General features: G+C 36.3%; 1 protein-coding gene across 1 annotated transcript; it reads left to right on the forward strand.

The window, feature by feature from the left end:
* The first annotated feature begins 591 nt into the window (after positions 1–591).
* On the forward strand, positions 592–20,255 carry LOC113426275 (cytochrome P450 2C23-like). Its single transcript, XM_026688638.2, has 9 exons — positions 592–768; positions 10,029–10,191; positions 11,305–11,451; positions 12,018–12,178; positions 13,120–13,296; positions 14,171–14,306; positions 16,727–16,914; positions 17,722–17,863; positions 20,068–20,255. The coding sequence occupies exons 1-9, from the start codon at positions 592–594 to the stop codon at positions 20,253–20,255; spliced, it is 1,479 nt and encodes a 492-aa protein (XP_026544423.1).
* The last annotated feature ends 200 nt before the right edge of the window (positions 20,256–20,455 follow it).

Below are 20,455 nucleotides of genomic sequence, written 5' to 3' on the forward strand. Positions count from 1 at the left end.
TAACTAACATATTATTTTCTATACAATATTTCTAATAGTTATGTAAATTTATAAATTCTTCCCATGGTGCTTATTCAGGTAAGCCCATCTGTACATCTACTTCTTTCTTTTGTTGGCTAAACTGTCAACATTTGGCTTTGTCACCACAATTTTCTTACTGTAGAAATTATCAAGTTTAACTGCTTGCCCAGAATGGGACTGTCCAATGCTATCTCCCTCATACTTGCTCTAGTACCATTTAGCTGCATTTTTTACATTCAAGGACTACCCACAATCAGAAGATACCTATTTCAATCTAGAAAACCTGATTAATTAAATAATCTTTATTTAGTTAAAAACCTGTCATTAGAGTAATCCTTCAATTGCTCTAGGTTTGCTCATGGTATCAAAACAAATACTTAACAACAGCATTTCATGTTCTGGAACAATTGATAGCCTGCAAAAGTGAAAAGACACCTTGGGGAGTGGAAGGGAGAAAGCTAGAGAACTAATCGTGTTGATATTGCCTCTGGTCTTTCTCTCTGTGTCCCAGACTCATTTCCAAGCCGTAAGTGTCATCTCTTTCACTCCATCAAGGCAAGAAGATTAAACATGCAAGTGGATCTGATCCCTGGGGCAATAATACTGTTCATTGTCTTTCTGCTCATATTCTGGGTCTTCCGGTTTCAGCAAGAAAGAGCCAGGTTTCCTCCTGGCCCAACACCCTGGTTCTTTCTGGGGAATCTACTGCAAAAAGATGCTCTGCCTTTGTATAAAACCTACCCCAAGGTAAGACAGTCTTTGATATGACCCCTTTCTTAGTGGGCAAGAGATTCAAGAATCATTTGAGAGATTAGCAATCTCCCATGTTTTGAGAATATAGTATAAAACAGGAATTTCAAAAGTTGGGGTTCTTTCCAGCACTACTAAAGATGCTTCCAACTTCATTTCTGTCTGGCATGTTTTTTTTTAGTTGCAGGTTTAAGCACAAACATATTTTCTCAGAGAGTAAATGGTATAATTAAGAGGAACAGAATGCTGTACAGGACAAAATAAATATAATATTAATAGTTAATTTAAAGCAACTGTTCTTTCACAGCATTATTTAGATTAATCTATAGCTCAGTCTTTTGTTCCATTCTCAACATCAGTGGGCAATCTGGGAAGTATTCTCAGAAACCATTAAATAGAATGCCTGGTTTTTATTAATGATTGTTACATCCTTTTAAGATAGCTAAAACACATATAAATTGGGTTCATACATTGTGGTTTGTCTATAGATGACTTGTATGTGATTTTGGATGAACCCAGAGAACATGGATTAAAAACCATAGTTTGGGCTTCATGAGATGCTTGGACGCAGACAGTTGTAGTTTTTTCAGCTACAAATAAAAGTGTGAATTGTATGATGTGTCCTTTCCCTTTTCTTTGAATGCCCTCTTCTGCAAGTACTCCTTATGTATGTATTCATTTATTAAATACATATGCTGACAAATCCTTCCAGATTCTCATAGCTTGAGCAATATCAAACTGTATCATAAAAAATTAAAACATCCACAGTGTATGTAATCCCCTAAATAGTTTATGCTCACCAGATAATGAAACACAAAACCTCATTTATAGTATAACAATAATATTAATAATAGTTTCATGCATTAATGACAGTTTTCAATGTTTTTTGACCAAAGTTTGGAGTACACTAGTTTTTAGGAGACCATCACTGAAGAGCCCAGTTTTGTTTTTATAGTAATACTGTTCTGTACTTCAGAACTGGGACTGAAAAATATTTTCTGGCCTCAACCAAGTTTATCTCAGTTTGCATCTGCTTTAAGCTCTCAATCTTATATTCACAAATCTAAAATCTTATAATATGTGATAAACTGAGAATAATTCCAAGAGACGTAGGTGCATTGTTCTGTTTACAGAAAGCCAAAATTACTGTTAGGGATACAACACCCTAGCAGAACGTGCAACGGCAGTCAAGCAGACAGAGAGTGTGTGTGAGATAAAGCGTTGTTGTAGCTTTACACTCAGTAAGACAGATACACTGTGCAATTAAATAGTTTTTATTCCAGCAAGAGTTATAGCATAGTCAAAGCAGTCCATATGTCATACACTAAGATCAGACAGTCCGAGGGTTATTCAGTTTGCAAAGTCCAGTGTAGAAAATAGGTCTTTCAACTCACAAACAATCAGTCCAATGATGTATCTCTTTTGCAGTCAGAGATATGAAGCAAAATCAAACCTTCTTTTCTTCTCTCAGCAAACGCACGCAGTAATCACCATCAATCCTTCTCTGTCAGCATTCCAGTAAAAGCCGGCGAACAGTGAGCTCTCTTGCTCCCTCTTATCGCGATTTACAAATACTTGGCTTACTTGGCTTGACACACACATTTAAACTAACAAACATATATTATATTTAGCCAAACTAAGTTAGGTAACCAATGTTATCCCTAACATTCTCCCCTTTTGGGTAACATCATAATATACATCTTTATTTACAATTTCAACCCATAATTTTCACAATTCTCCTTGTGCCTTACTGCACCTTGGGCTTTTGTAAATCCATCTGCAATGTTTTCTTCAGTTATGCAGTATTCCAATCTTATCAGACTATTTTTCACAGATTGTCTAACATTCAAATATCTAAGGTCAGTGTGCTTAGATCTAGTCTTTACAGCAATATTTGTAGCCAACCTTATGGCTGCTTGGTTGTCCTCATACACAACAATGGCATTCTTAACAGTTACTCCCATATCTAACAATAACTGTTTATACAGAATTATATCAGTACATAGTAATGATAAACATGAAAATTCTGCCTCCATTGTGGACATACTAATATGTTGCTGTCTAATAGACCTCCAACCAATCAGTGTTTTACCTAATAGTATAGCCATACCAGAAGTTGATTTTCTTGTTTTTATATCTGTTGCAAAACTTGCATCAGCATATGCACTCAAAATCAAATCATCTTTTGGCTCTAGATACAATGCATAATTCATTGTCTTTTTAAGATACCTTAATATACGCTTTAGCGCTTGCCAGTGACGTTCATTTGGTTCAGCACTAAATCTTGCCAGTTGATTAACTCCATATGAAATATCTGGCCTTGACCAATTACTTATATATGATAAGCTACCTATTAATGATTGATAAATAGTCTTATCAAATTTTGAACTCTGAGCATCAGTACGACAAAATTCCTGACTCATTGGAGTCTTTGCCGGTTTACACAGTTCCATTTTATACATTTTGAGTAATTGGTATATTTTATCTACTTGTGATATCTTAAAGCCACTATTGGTTTTGTTTATTGTCAATCCTAAATACTGTCTGATTTCACCTAAATGCTTTAATTTTATTCTCTTACTTAATAATGATATAATCTCACTAGCTTCATTATTAGTCTTAGTTATTAAAGCAATATCATCTGTAAACAACAATAATAATGATATCTTTCCATTTGTTTCTTTTTTAAATAAACATGGATCAGCTAAACCTGCCTTAAATCCAATATTGTTTAGCTCTTTTACAATATATTCGTTCCATTCATAACCAGATTGTTTCAATCCATAGAGACTCTTATTCAGTTTCCAATAGTCATTATTATTTTTACCATCTTTAATACCTACTGGTTTTCTTAAATATATAGTGTGCTGCAATGGTGCATGCAGATAGGCAGTTTCCACATCTAAATGGTTAACTATATAATTCTTCTTAGCTGCCCACACTAACGCTGCTCTTAAAGTTGTAGCCTTTAAATTTGGTGCAAATACCTCATCATAATCACATGCCGTTTGATTATATCCTTGAGCTACCAACCTTGCCTTATGGGTAACAGTCCCATTCTTACCAGTTTTTAACTTAAATATCCATTTGCAGCCAATGGACTTTTCACCTGGAGGTAATTTGGTTTCTTCATAAACCTTCATTTCCTTTAATGAATTTAACTCCTTTTCCATTGCCTTTTGCCAATTCTCCTGATCCTTTACAGGGTACATCCTAAGTTCATCTATACTAGTAGGAACTTTACTCACTTGGCAAACTACACTGGCTTGATACCTATCAGGTGGTCTAGTTACACGTGTAGAACGTCTAGGTATTACAGGGCTTACAGGTGGACTTTCATATTCTACCTGCTCCTGATTATCTACCTCTTCCTGTTCTGATATTTCTTCTTGTTCTGGTCCTATATGCTCTTCCTTTACTTCCTCTTTAATTGCTCTTTTCTTATTACTGTTTTTCTCTTTTAGTTTTCCTTTCAGCGAATTTAAGCCAATTAAAGAAATTTTGATAAGTTTCAGTTTTACTTTTCATTAGATAACAGAAACCATATCTAGAATAATGGTCCATTATACTAAGAATATATCGAGCACCTCCCACACTTGGTTTTTTAGGACCTATAATATCAGCAAATACTACTTCTAAAGGCTCCTTGGTTTTGAATCCATTTACTCTATTTGCCGATATCACCTTGCTTTTCTCTTCACTACATACATTGCATTGCAAATACTTACTGCAAGGTTTCAGTTTTATACCATTAGATTGTTCTACTGTTTGTTTAAGCATTTTAAAATTTATATGCCCCAAACGTCTGTGTAACAGATGTATGCACTCATTGTGAGGTTTAACATTATCATAAACTGTGTTAGCCACCTCTAAACTATCATTTAACACATACAATTCACCTCTTAAAGTTGCAGTCACTTTCTTATCATCTTTTTCAATTATGCAATTGTCTCCCCTAAAGGTAATTACATAATCTAGTTTAACCAAAACTCTCACCGAAAGCAAATTAAACTTAATTTGTGGTACATATAACATTTTTACATTTTCTCTTATGCTATTGCAATATGCTATACCTTCACCTTTAGCCTTAAGTTTCCATCCATTAGCTAACGATATTTGCTGTGAACTTGTGGACATCTTAACAAATTTTTTCTTATCATTTGTTATGCAGTGAGATGCTCCACTATCTATCACCCATAAATTACTATTCACAGTTTCGTTGCTATACATGGCTAACTCTATGCTTTCTTTATTCTTGCGATGCTTTCTAGCATTCTGGCTGGCTCTTTGGCTTTTTTCTTTCTTGCAGAATCTAGCCAAATGTCCTTTTGCTCCACAATTAAAACATTTTCTAATTGTATACGCTGACGGAGATATTTTCTCTTCTTCACATTGTGATGGTTCACTTCTGAGTTGACCCCTTTCATGCCATCTCCTGGCTTCTTCAATTAATCTGCCAGTAATGTCAGTTAAAGATAAACTATCTTTTGGCAATACTTCAAGCGAAGTTACGTAATCATCGCAGCTCTGGTCTAATGAAGACAAAATGATATAAACTTGGTGCAGTTCAGTGAAGATAAGTTCCTTTTCATGCAGTTCTTGAAAAATTCTCTTCATTGAGTTTATATGATTTAGCATGTCTCCATCCTTCTGAAGATGTGTTCTGAACAGTTTCCGTGTAAGATTTATATGTGCTCCTACACTGTCCCGAACATAAATCTTCCTTAGGTTCTCCCAACATTTCGCAGCTGTTTCTTCCCCACATATATGGACAAGCTGTTGGTCAGAGAGAGTCAGTCCTATTATGCAAAGAGCTTGCTCATTCTTCACTTGATATTCCTTTATCTTCTGGGCATCTTCCTCATCCTCCGGATCCCATGCATCTACTTCTGGTGGGTTTTCTATTAAATCCCACAAACCTTCTCTTCGTAGAAGGAGGCTACATTTCATGGACCATGAAACACAGTTTGTTCCATCCAACTTGGATATGAGAGACAAACTTTGTACATTGACTCCTGCCATCATTTATCTGGATATAAAACTATATTAATAAAAACACAGCTTTCTGTTTACAATATTGTGTTGCTACACAAACTCTCACTCACAAGCATGTTTTACTGGTTAGACTGACTGTGCACCTGGGCCCCTAACCAGTGTTAGGGATACAACACCCTAGCAGAACGTGCAACGGCAGTCAAGCAGACAGAGAGTGTGTGTGAGATAAAGCGTTGTTGTAGCTTTACACTCAGTAAGACAGATACACTGTGCAATTAAATAGTTTTTATTCCAGCAAGAGTTATAGCATAGTCAAAGCAGTCCATATGTCATACACTAAGTTCAGACAGTCCGAGGGTTATTCAGTTTGCAAAGTCCAGTGTAGAAAATAGGTCTTTCAACTCACAAACAATCAGTCCAATGATGTATCTCTTTTGCAGTCAGAGATATGAAGCAAAATCAAACCTTCTTTTCTTCTCTCAGCAAACGCACGCAGTAATCACCATCAATCCTTCTCTGTCAGCATTCCAGTAAAAGCCGGCGAACAGTGAGCTCTCTTGCTCCCTCTTATGGCGATTTACAACCGCACCCAAATACTTGGCTTACAGTTTAAAGTGACACACACATTTAAACTAACAAACATATATTATATTTAGCCAAACTAAGTTAGGTAACCAATGTTATCCCTAACAATTACCTTTTGATTAAAAAAATTTCACTTTAAAACAGCTTTGAAACTTGGTCATCATTGAAGAAACATATCCATAAAATTATTAAGGATTGTGTGAATCATATCTAGGGACCCAACTGTTGTTAAAGGATTATGAATGCATGGATTAGTTTCACATAACTCATTATCATAATGTGGCTGACTTAGTTTTGATCAATCATATTGGCAACCATGGAACTGGATATCAGTAGCCAGATGCATACTAGCAGCTACATGTTGGATCTGTTTTATGGTCAAGGGAAAGTTGAGATGTGATCTGGTCATTGACATTGGTCTATTATACAGATCACTCTCTGATTGTTTTTTTGTCTCAAGAGTGTCACTCCTTCCTGCAGGGAGACAGAATCTGTTGATCAAACCCATCCTGATGCTAGAGTTTCAGAGAGAATTTGAGTTTTTTCCTTGAGGTGGTTGGTTCTGTTGAGGCCATATTCATATCTGCATGCCATCCCTATGTGGCCTCTTCCTGTGCACCAATCCTTCCTGTGTACCATGGTTTACTATGGACTTCTGATAAATGAAATACCAGAACAGTCTCCTAGAACACTGCTAGAAGACTTGAAGTCAACCTGTCCAGACACAGGTTTACTGGTTGATTTATTAAACACCATCAAGTTATTTTCAACTCCTAGAGATCATGGAGTCTTCTCTTTCTTTCTACCTTTCCCAATATTGCAACCTTTTCCAGAGATCTATATTTTTGCATAATGTGCCAGAGATAGGACAATTTGAACCTGGTTATTTGTGTTTTGAATGAGAAGTCTGAGTTTAATGGTTTAGTGATCCAACAATCAGTTTTTTGTCTATCTGCAATATTCTCAGACATCTTCTCCAACATCAAAGTTATCAATACTCTTTCTATCCTGCTTCTTGAAAGTCAAACTTTCACTTCTGTAGAGTGCTACAGAGAATACCATGGCTTATATATGTCTGATCTTTATAGATATAGGCACAGCATGGCATTTGAATATTTTTTGAAGCCTTTTGTATCTGATCTATCAACTGCAACTTGAATATAAGTTTCTCAGGAGGACAATGAGATATTCTGGAATTCTCATTTTTCTGAACACTTTTTACAGCTTGATGAGATCAACGCTATTAAAGATCTTTCTATAAATGAGACACATCCTTCTTTTGGGTATTCTTTGGCTTTTTCAATAGTGCAGCTCCTCCACCTCATTTTAGCAATAATATACTCAGCTTAATTGCTATATACTCCATCTGATAATGTCCATATGTAGAAGTGTCATTTTGGTTGTTAGCTAACCAAATCTTAGTTAAGAATTCGTTGAAATGGCAGAAATTGATAAGTTGGTCTTCTTCTTTTTCACTTCAGTTTCCAATTATGTTTTCCTCTTTCATATTTCCAACTATGACATTCCTGTCTCCAATCAGCAGCACGTCATTCTGTCAATTTCCAATTGAACTTGATAAAAAAAACAACCCATTAATTCCTCTTTTTCTGTGTCAATAGTTAAAAAAACCCATTAATTCCATTTTTTCTGTGTCAATAGTTAGAGCATACATTTGAATGATCGTCAAATTGAAGAGTTGTCCACAAAGTCTACTGGTAATTGATATTCAGGCATTGGTTGTATGATATATTCTTGTATAAACTTTGTAATAATAAAAACAAGACCCTTTCTTCTTTTAATGTACTGTGTAATAAACAGTGTGATTTTCTGACTAAAATTTCTGATCTAGTTCATCTTGATTTACTGATGCCTAAATTTCTAGTCATTTCATCTTTTTACTGTGTTGAGCCTTCCCAAGTTCATGCTTTTTACATTCTGTGTTCCTATGTAATTCTGTCTCTATAGCTTTGGATTTTTTCTCCCCTGTGTAGCAACTTCAGCAACTAGACTCCTGACATCTTGCCATCATTAGTACCCTGAAAGATCCTCAACTCTTCCTCAAAAACATGAGGGGCCCATCTTCTGGCCTACATGGTCAATCATTTTATATTTTTAATTGATATGGTTTTCTTGATAAAAAAAATGCAGAAGTAATTTACCATTGCATTATCCCACACAGTATGAACTATCCTTCTCACTAAAGTGAACACATGCTTCTACATCTTCCTATCTTACTGGAGCCCAATATAGGTGCCTTTTGCTTTAGCTGGACATCTAGGATGACCTTTACACCTTGGGTGACCTTGCTGGAAATATATAGTTTGGCATACACTCCCAACATTCTTTGCTCATCCCTCCAAGGAACACTCTCTGCCACATTGAGGGAGCATGGTAGGACTTGGGGGAGAGGAGAGTTGGATGCAAGTAAAACCCCATATTAGGGAATACTTTGTGATTATAAGGACATTGAAACATCAATATTTCTGCATCTTTACTATTATTAATAGCTTTTTAGCAGTCTTTTTCAGGGTGAGAGGGCTGCTATGGGAAGGGAGGGGGCTACGGTGAAGAGAAATCATGGTAGTGGGCAGGGTCAGATGAAAAACCAGGTGCTTGGCCTGATAGCATGATCTGGTATTCATTTTCAGGCAAAGTTCTCTTTGCCATCAGTTTGGCATCTGGCCCATTCTGTGTTCTCACGGTTAAGTCTTTAGTGTAGTGTCAGCATCCTTGATTGGGGAGGTGGTGACTTCTGCCTTGAAAGAGGCAATAGTGCACCATTGGATCCAATATTTTCAACAACTACATGTTCCCTTTCTGGAGAAGGTTGTTGAGATGATGGATAATCTTGCAAGTGATGTGAACCATGGAGGAAACCAATTATCTAAACTCATTCCAGTCATGGTTTTTAGTAGCACTACCTGCCCTCTGGAATACCCAGATCTAAATGGCCCTCACTCTTTTGGCATTTCAAAGGCCCTTAAAGACCTGCCTCTCTTCCTAGACCTTTGACAAGGAAGTTCCCTTTGGTTTATGTAGACCCATTCCTTTTCATACTTGTTCCTTTGATTATTTTCCCCTTTGTCATTTTTATTGCTGTATTTTTTCTTGTGTTTCATTATGTTTACTTGTGAATTGGACAGAGCTCTTGGGAATTTGGTAGTTAAATGTAATAAATAAACAAACCAGGATTAAACAATGCATGTTGTAGCATGATGTTTGAATGTCACACTTGTTGACATTTAATGGAGAACCCAGAATGATGCTGTAATGTGAAAGCAAAGTCACTTTTAATATGAATCTGTTTCTTTTAATCACAATGAATTTATTCTGCACCATTTTTGAACCATGCATTTTGGATGAGCTACTATAATTCTTGGCCATCAAGGTTTTTAACTATAGTAAATTAAAATTCAAGTGGAAAAATTTCAAGTTAGGAAAACTTGATTTGACGGTTATTTTTAATACTAATGGCTATGAAAATTAACATAGCACTTTGAAATCCATTTTTGTTAGATTAGGAAAAGGCCTATCTGTTTAGTTCTTACATTGGTAATAAGTTTTTAAACTTAAATGATAAATATTAATATGTATTCAGAGCTATTAATTGAATCAGATATCCAAAAATGAGATCTCAAATCCCACTGATTCATACCTTTGATGTCTTTTGTCCTAAGCTTGCTAAGAAGTATGGTCCAGTTTTTACTATCTGGCTAGGACCAAAGCCATTGGTGGTAGTTTGTGGATATGAGGCAGTGAAAGATGCCCTGATAACTCATAGTGAAGAATTTGGAGGACGATCTCCTGTACCTATCCTTGATGAAGTAACCAAGGGCTACGGTAAGTGCAGATCATTTTCACTTCAATTTGAGATGTAGTTTCCAATTGCTAGAAGAAAGATAAAAATATTAACTTTTTTAAGGAAGTGATAGTAGTCATTTTTTTTAAAGTAATGAAAAATAAAATACTAAATCTCTTGGAGGTAGTTGAAAAGTTGTTCAATCAAAACTCTGGTTAGAGAACAAAGTATCAAACTAAGAAAGAGAAGCACAACTGAAGTCACTTATCCCACATTTGGCTGATTGGCATTAGAATACAAATAATATGGTGGCCAGTTGGGTGGTCTGGGGGAAATTATACCCTATATTCAATATTCCCTCACAAACAACAGATTTTTGAGCTGCAGTGTCTTCAATCCTGTTGTTCAAGATATAATCTGAATAAGTAGAGTGCAAACTCATGAGAAAATTGAAATTCTTTTCCTTTTGCCAAACTATCAATGACTCAAGGAAAAAGAAATGCATGTTTACTTTTACATTGAGAAGGGTAGATGTTTTGTGGGGGAGGGAACTACTGGGCAAGTTGCTTTTTTTGTTCTTTAAGAAAATGCTGTCATGTGCTGAAATGAGTAGATTGACATTTGAAATTAGAGAACAAGAGGATAAACAATTTTATAAAATTTGGGACCTTTTCTATCAATGGTTGGATGATAAAATACAATAATAGAATATTTAGAATTTTAGATAATAATGAATATATAAAGAGATATTTTATTTTTTTCTTTCTTATTTAATATCACATTTATAAAATGTCTTTAGGATAGATTTGGTATGATTATATGATTTGTTATAAAATAAATTAAGTAAATTATAGTTATCTCGTAAAGTATGAATGAATAAAATCATAGTCAAATGATTGTTTGATAGTGATACTAGGGTATATAATTTTTGATTGATAATATGAGTTATTATGCAATGTAACTGTAATTGTGACTACGAAATGAATGCACAAAACTGGTAAACCAACCGACACACTGTTTGTATATTCATGAAAGAAAGCTTGATGTTTTTATGTTTTGTTTGTTTGTTTGTTTTTAAAAACTAATAAAATTGTTTTCAAAAAAAAAAATGCTGTCATGTCTGTTGTTTGTTACTGCAATTTCTATCCTTTCAGGGATTATTGGTGAAGACGAAAGATGGAAGATTCTGCGTCGCTTTATTCTTACCACTTTGAGGAACTTTGGAATGGGAAAGAAGTCAATGGCTGAACGGATGTCAGAAGAAGCTCATTGTTTGGTAGAGAAGATATCAAGCTTTGAAGGTGATCCTATATTGCAAACTATTTTTATTGATTTATAGAACTATATCCCACCTTTATGTGAACAACACAAGATAGTGTACACAATGCTGTTGCCTCCATTTGCTTCACAACAACAAAACTGTGAGATGGTGTATTTATTTATTCATCTTTAAATTCAGAAACAAATACTTGTTTTTTCTTGAATTAATGCTCTGCCTTTCTGGTTATACTTCGGAAGGTAGCTGATTAGAATTAAAAATGGGTTGAAATCTACCTGGATGGCACATGATGTGTCTTGAATCCTGACTTCCAGAGACTGTTCACTAGATTGAGAAGTTCCTGAAAAATGCCCCACCTGCACTTTAATTGTCTTTCAGAGAGGCACAAATTACAACCATGACATAATTTACTAGAATCAGGCTGTGCATTGGAAACTTCCAGGTGTCACTGGAACCATAAAGATTCCACATGTGCGTAAAGTCTAAACAGAATGTAGTGTAAAGAAAATTCACAAAGTCACTAGAGAAAAAGATTTGGGGGATGCAAAACATGGTCACATAATCTCTTCTTTCTTTTTGCTGTTGCAGATCAGCCTTTTGATGTAGTCCCAACCATTGCAGCTGCTGTTTCTAATGTGATATGTGCTGTTATCTTTGGGAAACGATTCTCTTATGATGATAAAATCTTCATTGAAATATTACAAATTTTGAAGACATTCATAGGTTTCTTTTTGAGTGCTCCTGGAATGGTATGCCAACTTTATGTTGCTCTATAAGCAGGGTTTTCTCTTTGTTTAAGACTAAAGAGGGTTGGTTCAGTTAGTTCCCTCCAACTTACAAAAATTGGAGGCTTTTTATAGTGACCTAAAAAGTGTGTTTGTGAAAATCAGTCTGCATCTCTTGTTCATCTTGCTCCTGATTAGTTCACATGTTGTGACTTAGCAGTGATTCTTTCCAGAGTTATTCAAGATGGATAAAGCTTCAGCCCTGTTTCTTCTCAGCTAACTTTGAGGCCTTCATAAATCATTGTTTTTTAAGTCTTCCATAACTCCTTGGCTTTCATTCCATTATTTCTCAAATAGCAATTGAGGCAGGGGTGGGATTCAACGGGTGTTACTACCAATTCAGTGACTACGTTTTGCACATCAGATGCTTGCTGTGCACGTGTGTAAAATTATCTTAAGCTGTGCTGCCCGGAGAGCTGAAAAGCGCTGTGCGCAAGTGCACAGCATTTGAAAAGCCTCTTTTTTCCTGCTTTCTCAACCTCAGCTGTGCCGTGCAAAGCAGCTGAGGTTGAAAAAGCAGGAAATAAAGGACAGGTAAGAGCCCGGGTGGATGGGCAGGCCAAACAGCAGCAAACGCAGAACCGGTTTGGTGTCTGCTGTTCTTCAGAGCTACCAGTTCTATAGAGCCAGGCAGAACCGGTAGCATCCCACCCCTGAATTGAGGAGCTATAACTAAAGAGAAAAATGTAACTAAATAATCTTGGTTCCCTGAGATTATATTTTATATTCATTTGATTAGCAGGCCCTGCACATTACTGGTCTTGCATTTTATTTATTTATTTAACAAAGTAGAATTAAGGGGACACTTTATAGAGAAGCCAGTTTTTTTTCTGTGCAGCTGCACAGAAGGCAAAGCAAAAGAGATGGACTGAGAAAGGCTAACTTTTACTATCACCATGTTACAGGTGTACAGCGCAATGCCAAGTCTCATGAAATTCCTTCCTGGACCTCACAATAAAGCTGTCATTGACTGTACCAAGATTTGTGACTACGTTAGGACTAGAGTGGACTCTCACAAGAAGACCTTGGATCCAGACAATCCCAGAGACTTTATTGATTGCTTCCTCATTAAATTAGAAAAGGTATATTGCAAGGATATTTCGCACACAAGTACAACAGGGACAGAGTTTCAGTTATGCACTTGTATCCCATTCTCTGATGATGGGAGCAATTTGTACTCTTGAGACATCAGAAAGCAAAAAATATGTGTCTCCCTCCTGTGCCACAAATACTGCAATAAAATACGCAGCCACAAGGAATTGAGGTCTCCTAGAAATAATGATGTTTGTAAACAAACAAACTCACTCCTTAAGAAACTGTTGTGTGGATCTGCCTGTGGTGTCCATTTTAGCACTAAAGGAGGTGCCATAGCCCAGGTCTATATCATGCCATGAGTTAGCAAAGCCAATTTGGTAGTAGGTAAAGCTGTAGAGAAGAGGAATGTTATCTTTTTTTTTTGGGGGGGGGGGTGAGAGTCCTGTAGAGAATGGGCTTTTGATGGGCACCCTAAAATGATTGGGGCCAGGACAAGAACTGAATATGAATTACTTGTCTTAAAACAAACTAAGTAATTACCTAGTCATTCATTCATTCATTCATCCATTCATTCAATCATTGCACTTAAAGTATAATTCAGTGGCAAACTTTGGAAAAACATTTCAGAGGTTGAATAGTGACAGAATGGCTGGTTTGGGGTGCTCTTTTTTGTTAGTTTCTGTCTCTTTCATTTAAACATTGATCTATCTGATCCAAACATCTATTAAGTTGCATTGGATATTCAAATTAATGTAGAGAATAGGGAGGATTTTATATTGGATTATTCCCTGCCTCCTCTCTAAGTTGGTCTAGAAAAAAAAGGTAAAGTAAGAAGAAGAAGATAGACAATTTGATGAAATAATGATGAAGCTCCACATTATAAACTTCTGCCTTTTATTTTATTTCTACCTTACCTTACAGGAACGAAATTCTAATGTTATCTGTATGGAAGATTTGGTCATGACTGTGTTTGAGCTGTTAATTGCTGGAACAGATAGCACAGCCAATGCTATTGCATATGGTATTATCCTTCTGGCCAGGTTCCCAGAAGTCCAAGGTATATGGCATGCTATAATTTAGACAGAGTGACTAGCCTATGTTAGGTAGCTTTCATGCCCAAAGTGGGAGTAGAAATCAGAGTCTCCTGTCTTCTGGCCTGGTGCCTTAACTGCTAGATCACACTTTCTCAGTTAATCTACTAATAAAACTTCAGACAGTAGGAATCTATATGTTTCCTTGATGATTTGCACGTACCTATGCTAATGAACATATTGTAAGAATCAACCTTGTAATGAAGGCCCCACAAGGCCTCCACATCAAATTTGGTAATTTGAGGATCAGAATTATTTATCAATGTCCCCCCCCCCATTAATCTATATTGAAATTGAATATAATTGAAATAATTTTAACAATGTTTGAAAATGTGTGCCATAATTCAAATACTGATATTCTCATTTAATAGTGACTCATTCAGAATCCATTAAAGTTATGATATATATTGGTCACATGACCATGATTTGAACACTTGGCAACTAACTCACTCTTATTATGGTTGTAAGGTCCTATAGTCACTTGATTTACAACCTTCCCTGCTGTCTTCCCACAAGGAATATCAGAGGGCAAACTGGCAGGGAATGTTGCAAATCGTTTTGATAAGTTACCTGTGCTCTGCCCTAGCTTGTAGCAGCCATTGTGTGCCATGCCAGCCACCAATACAGTTCCCCTACCTAGCCATGCCATGTCTTGCAGACCAGTCACACACCCTCCCCCATCCTGCAACAGCCAACCACTCCTGCCACACTTGGGCTGCACTGCACCCCCTGGCCTCTAAATGATAATGTTCAGCATCCTTATTGTGGTATAAGATACCCACTTATCATTTACTAAAGACGTGTCTTCACAATAGAACCTCTATCCTGTTGCTAAGGAAGGCTTAAGCTGGTTCAAGAGGTTCTAACAGGAAAATGATGAAAATCAAATGTCTTCCCTTTGAGACAATTCATGGTATTCTAAGGAAGCTTAAGATGACACAACTGAAGACAAAGGTCTACTGTACTCAAGTAGCATTATCTTGGCATTTCACTTGTGGAACCAACTTCATATACCCTGTTCTGGGGCCAGCATCTGTTTTACGTTATTATTTTTTTGGCAGGGGTGTCATGTGGCTCCCTCTTCCTAGCCGCTGCCATTTTAGACATTTTTATTGACCTATCAGTTGATTGCAAAGCTCTGGAATTGAATAGCCTTTCCCTATCTTAATGAACATAATTGGAAAATCTCTTGTCCTTTAACATAAAGGATGAGGAAATTCCCTAGTAGTCGTGGGGTGTTGGAAGCCTTAATTCTTTATTTCTTCTCATGGAATGCTATTTTTTTTTAAAGTGCATTCTGTCCTGGAATGTACACTGATGAAAATACAGCTTTAAGTTGCAAATTCCAACAACTCAGCCAATGGCTTCATCCAACTGTACAAATACGGCAGTCCATCACATGGTGGCCAAAAGAGGGGAAAACTCTAATTCTCTGTTATCTATCAGGGGTTGAGAGGTCAATAATCATTTGGGAGAAATACGGAAGCCCTGAAATCTATCTATTTAATAGAAAATCTAACTGAAAGGTGATGGTCTTGCATTCGTCTGGCCTGAGCAGAAAAGAATTCCCTTCCCAATGGCCATCACTGCTCTTGGGGAAGATGTGGTTCCCCAGTTTTTCTCCTTATGTAACTTGGTTCAAAAAGTGTGGTGCATCACTGAAACTGACATGGTACAGATAAAATGTCAAAATACAGCTATGTTTGTCTTCTCCTATCCTTTTCTATGATCAGAGCAGTATCTATGCTGTCATTTGGAGAACCTGTGTGGAACTAGCAGAAAACAAGTCTCTTTCATGCGCCAAAGTACCATTTTTGATCTCTGACTCCAAGAACATTTATTGCAGCAGCTGTATCCAGATTACATAAATTTGGATGACCACCATCTTACAGTTAAAGAGAATTTGCTTCTTGTGCTTCTTTGGCATATCGCCATGCTGGCCACAGGATCACATAAAATGTCTTTGGACAACATTGGCTCCTTTGGCCAAGAAACAGAGATAAGCACCACACCCTAGAGTCAGACACAACTGGACAGGGAAACCCTTAACTAGTGATCAATAAGTTAAATGTCTTCTACCACAGGTGGGGGAAGAGGATTGGGTGGGAAAATGAACTTCCAAGCACCCACCCAGCTTAGCCCACATTCTGCATAGGAATTGGGGCAGATTTTTCCAAGTTCTTATCCAGCCAGAGAAAATTACTAGTCATTGTCCTTAAGTATAAAGTGGAGACGTAAATGGATAGTGGCATAGGATAACCTGTTTAACTAGTCTTTAAGGGCACATTTTGCATCTGATTATCTGTTATAGAAGGATAAGTATGATTTAGATCTGGAATAGTTTAAAAAAAATATTATTGCTTTAACAACATCTGATTCATTGCAGCCAAAATACAGCAGGAAATCGATGATGTTGTGGGACCAAACCGCCAGCCCACCATGGAGGATAAGGTGAAGCTGTCCTACACCAATGCATTTACTCATGAGATGCTACGTTTTCAGCCTGGGAGTAGTGAGAACTTCCCACGTACAACAACACAGAATGTTATTTTCAAGGGACACTTCATCCCTCAGGTATGAAAAATCCCGAAGTCTGGGATCCTCTTTGCACTTAGATATATATGTATTTATAATTGCAGGATGAAGAAAAAACCATTCTGGCACAGCAATAGGCTGCCCCAAATTTAAATCTGAAACCACTGTAAAAGTCTGACTCACAGACGAACACTATACAGAAGCCTGATGATGGCAGATGAGATTCTGCTGAAACGTTGCTACAACTTTAAAAGAACTACAATGACGTGGGAAAATACCCGAACAAAGCCGAATGCCATACATACATACATACATACATACATACATACATACATACATACATACATACATATATATATATATATATATATATATATATATATATATATATATATATATTTCTTAAGTTTTCACATGAGGTACTTACATGTATGGCATTCAGCTTTGTTCGGGTTATTTTCCACGTCATTGTAGTTGTGCTACAACTTTAAAAGCACAACTACAATGACGTGGGAAAATACCCGAACAGGAATTACCATAAATTCCACCTATAATCTGAAAGTTATAAAATTTAATAATAGAAATTGGGATAAATGTATATTATATTTGTGAAACATAGAAGGCAATTCAGTCTTGTTACAACTAATATAATTTTCTGTAAGGTCTTAAACATGTGAATATGCAGTGGTCAACACCAGGTATGGAGAAACCTTGTAAATTGCATCAATGTTTTATTTTTTAAATCTTCCAAGAATTCACATTTTTGGAAGAAATAAGAGCAGCCTGTTTTTTTTATGGGGGAAAAAAACCCACCTTTGCTCTTTGTATCTTCTTGTCTCCTTAAAGGGCACAACTGTTCTTCCATTGTGGGCTTCGGTGCATTTTGATCCTCTCTGCTGGGATAATCCTAGGACATTTGACCCAGCTCATTTCTTGGATAAGAATGGTGAATTCCAAAAGAAAGATGCCTATTTGCCTTTCTCTGCAGGTAATAAAGGGGTTATGGCTGATCTGGGGACTTCAAGGTTGGTCAGTTACCGATAAGGCTGCTGAACTGTTACTTCCCCTATGCTGATGGGTGCTGTTCTTCCTGCCTGAGCTGATTCAATCACGAAGGAAAATTTTTGAACTTTTTAGAATCAGAAGATACATAGTGGTTGCTAATCAACTCCTCCACTGAAGCAGGACTTTTTTTTCTTGAAAAGCCACAGGCAATATAGAGCAAGGAGATAAATACAGATCATGATAGGACCAAAGCACTGGGGGAGATTAATATTTTCTTCTTTTCAGTTTTCCTTATGCTGTTTCCTTTTCCCGTTTCTTTTTTTGTAAATGAAAGCATTTATTAACAGATTTAAAGATAACGTAAAAAAAATAATGTAGCCTAAAAGAAAAGAAAGAAAAGAAAAAACAAAAGTGCAGAAAACAGAATTTAAAGAAATTTTTAAAAAGCTTCCAATTTCTTTTGCAGCATATACAAGCATGATTACAAAGTTATCTCCTTAAAAGCTGGAAAAAAAACTTCACTTTTTTCCATTATCAATTTTTCCTAATAATTGAAACCATAAGTCATTTTTTCTTTCTTTCATGCAAAAAGATTATAAGAGGTTTTCATACAGCCATAAATGTAGCTACTGTCTTTTTTCTAATCAAAGAAATTAATTTAGCCATCTCTGCAAGTTCCATCATCTTCACCAACCATTCCTTCATTGTGGGTAATATTTCCAATTTTGGGCTTATAATAATCTTGCTGCAGTTGTCATACATAAAAATAAACTTCTGTGACTTCTTTCTAGTTCCTTATTTTTTATTCTTAGTTTTTGTTACTCCATGAAGAAAAGAGCAGGCAGGAGAGACTCCACCTACTGTAGGGTGGAGAAATTGAGGCAGAGAGATAGCGCCTCTTCCTAGTGCTGTAGTCTTGATATGTAGCAACCCCTTCCACCCTAATTTTATGATTCCAGGAAGATTCAGGAAATCTGATTATGTCATTCCCATGGCACAATTTTCTTTGCCAATGTGAATGTAAGTCATATAGGTCTACAGGGTAGTTATCTCAGTAATATTGTTAGGTCTTGCCTATTTAAAAAGTTTGTGTTTCTTTTTAATTATCATGGTTGGTTGCACAGTCAGCCAGATATTTAGACTGAATTTGACATTCTTGTCCACTTATTGATTCCTTCCCAAGGACCTTGGATAGGTAGTTGTTCTTGCTGGATGATGTTAAAGGCATCACTGCAGGATGTAAGCTGTTCCAAGTAAAGCTGCCTTTTGCAAATGACTGATAATGATTTTGTCAATGCCAACGTTGTTGAAATGATGCTCTCTAGTTATTTTGGAATTGCACCTAAGGTGCCTATTACCATTGTTACAGTTCTTTTGTTACAAGACTTTCTAGTTCTGTTTGCAGTCTTTATACTTTTTGATTTTCTCCAGGTATTTCTCTTCTATTGTGCTGTCTCAAGGTACTGCTACATCTATTATCAATACTTTTTTTTGTCTTTCTTATCAATAACTGTCATCTCTTGAGTGTTATGTGGCAGTTGCTTATCTGTTTGAATTCTAAAGCCCCAAAGCAATTTAGTGTCTTCATTTTCTATTACTTTGTTTTATGATCCCACCAGTTCTTGCTTGCAGATAAATGGTACTTTTTGCTGTGCACCATTTTTGCTACTTTGTCATGCCACTGTTTGTTGTCAGTCTATTCTGTTACTCCATGAACAGAATGTGATCTTCTTGCAGCAGATAACTAGGCGGTCCACTGTTTCTTCAGCTTCTTTATAGAGCTGGCATTTACTTTCTCTGCTATCTTTTCAATTCTTGCTTAGTAGGCATTATATATGCATATATAGTATGCAGTCAGAATTAGTCTCTTTCTTCAATTTTTCTGCTGTTAGTCATTGTCAGGTTTTGTTATTACTTGTTTTGCCAGCTATTCTTTTTTTAAATGTACTGGCCATGTAATACTTTGCCTTGCCATGTCACTTTTATATTCTTTATTTGGTCTTTCTTTTAGATCTGTTAATCTGAGATGAAGCCTTACTTTCTGGGGAGCATAAAGACGGTGGATAATTAATTTGCTTGTTTGTTTGCACACACACCCCCTTTGTAATTTTTGGAAATAACTCAAAAATGGCAAACATAGCCAACACTCCCTCTGCTTATTTATCTTCTTTTTTTTTCTTTTTACAGGGAAGAGAGTATGTCCAGGAGAGTCATTGGCTAATATGGAAATCTTCATATCGTTTACCAATCTGCTCCAGAACTTCACTTTTGAATTGACTATGGACCCTAAGGAGATAGATTTAGAGAACTTGTTTATGGGCTGTAGAGAGAATGGGAAGCATCGGTACATTCGAGCTATCAAACGTAAAATATAAATTAACAATTGTCTCAAAAATATTTTTTCTTCCATCCCAGCACTAAATTTTTAATATTGTGTCCAAAGTTTCAGAAATGAGTGCTGAAAAGTAAAAGCATTTGAAATATATTTCAGTAAATGACTGTTCTAGTACAAATATCACCATCAGCACCATTACTATTACTTCTACTGTTTGAATTTTGACTTCATCCAGAGAAT

This window comes from Notechis scutatus, chromosome 2 (genome assembly GCF_049901735.1).
Source record: "Notechis scutatus isolate UNSWTSFEM ecotype Mainland chromosome 2, rNotScu1.2, whole genome shotgun sequence".
NCBI classification, from domain to species: Eukaryota; Metazoa; Chordata; class Lepidosauria; order Squamata; family Elapidae; genus Notechis; species Notechis scutatus.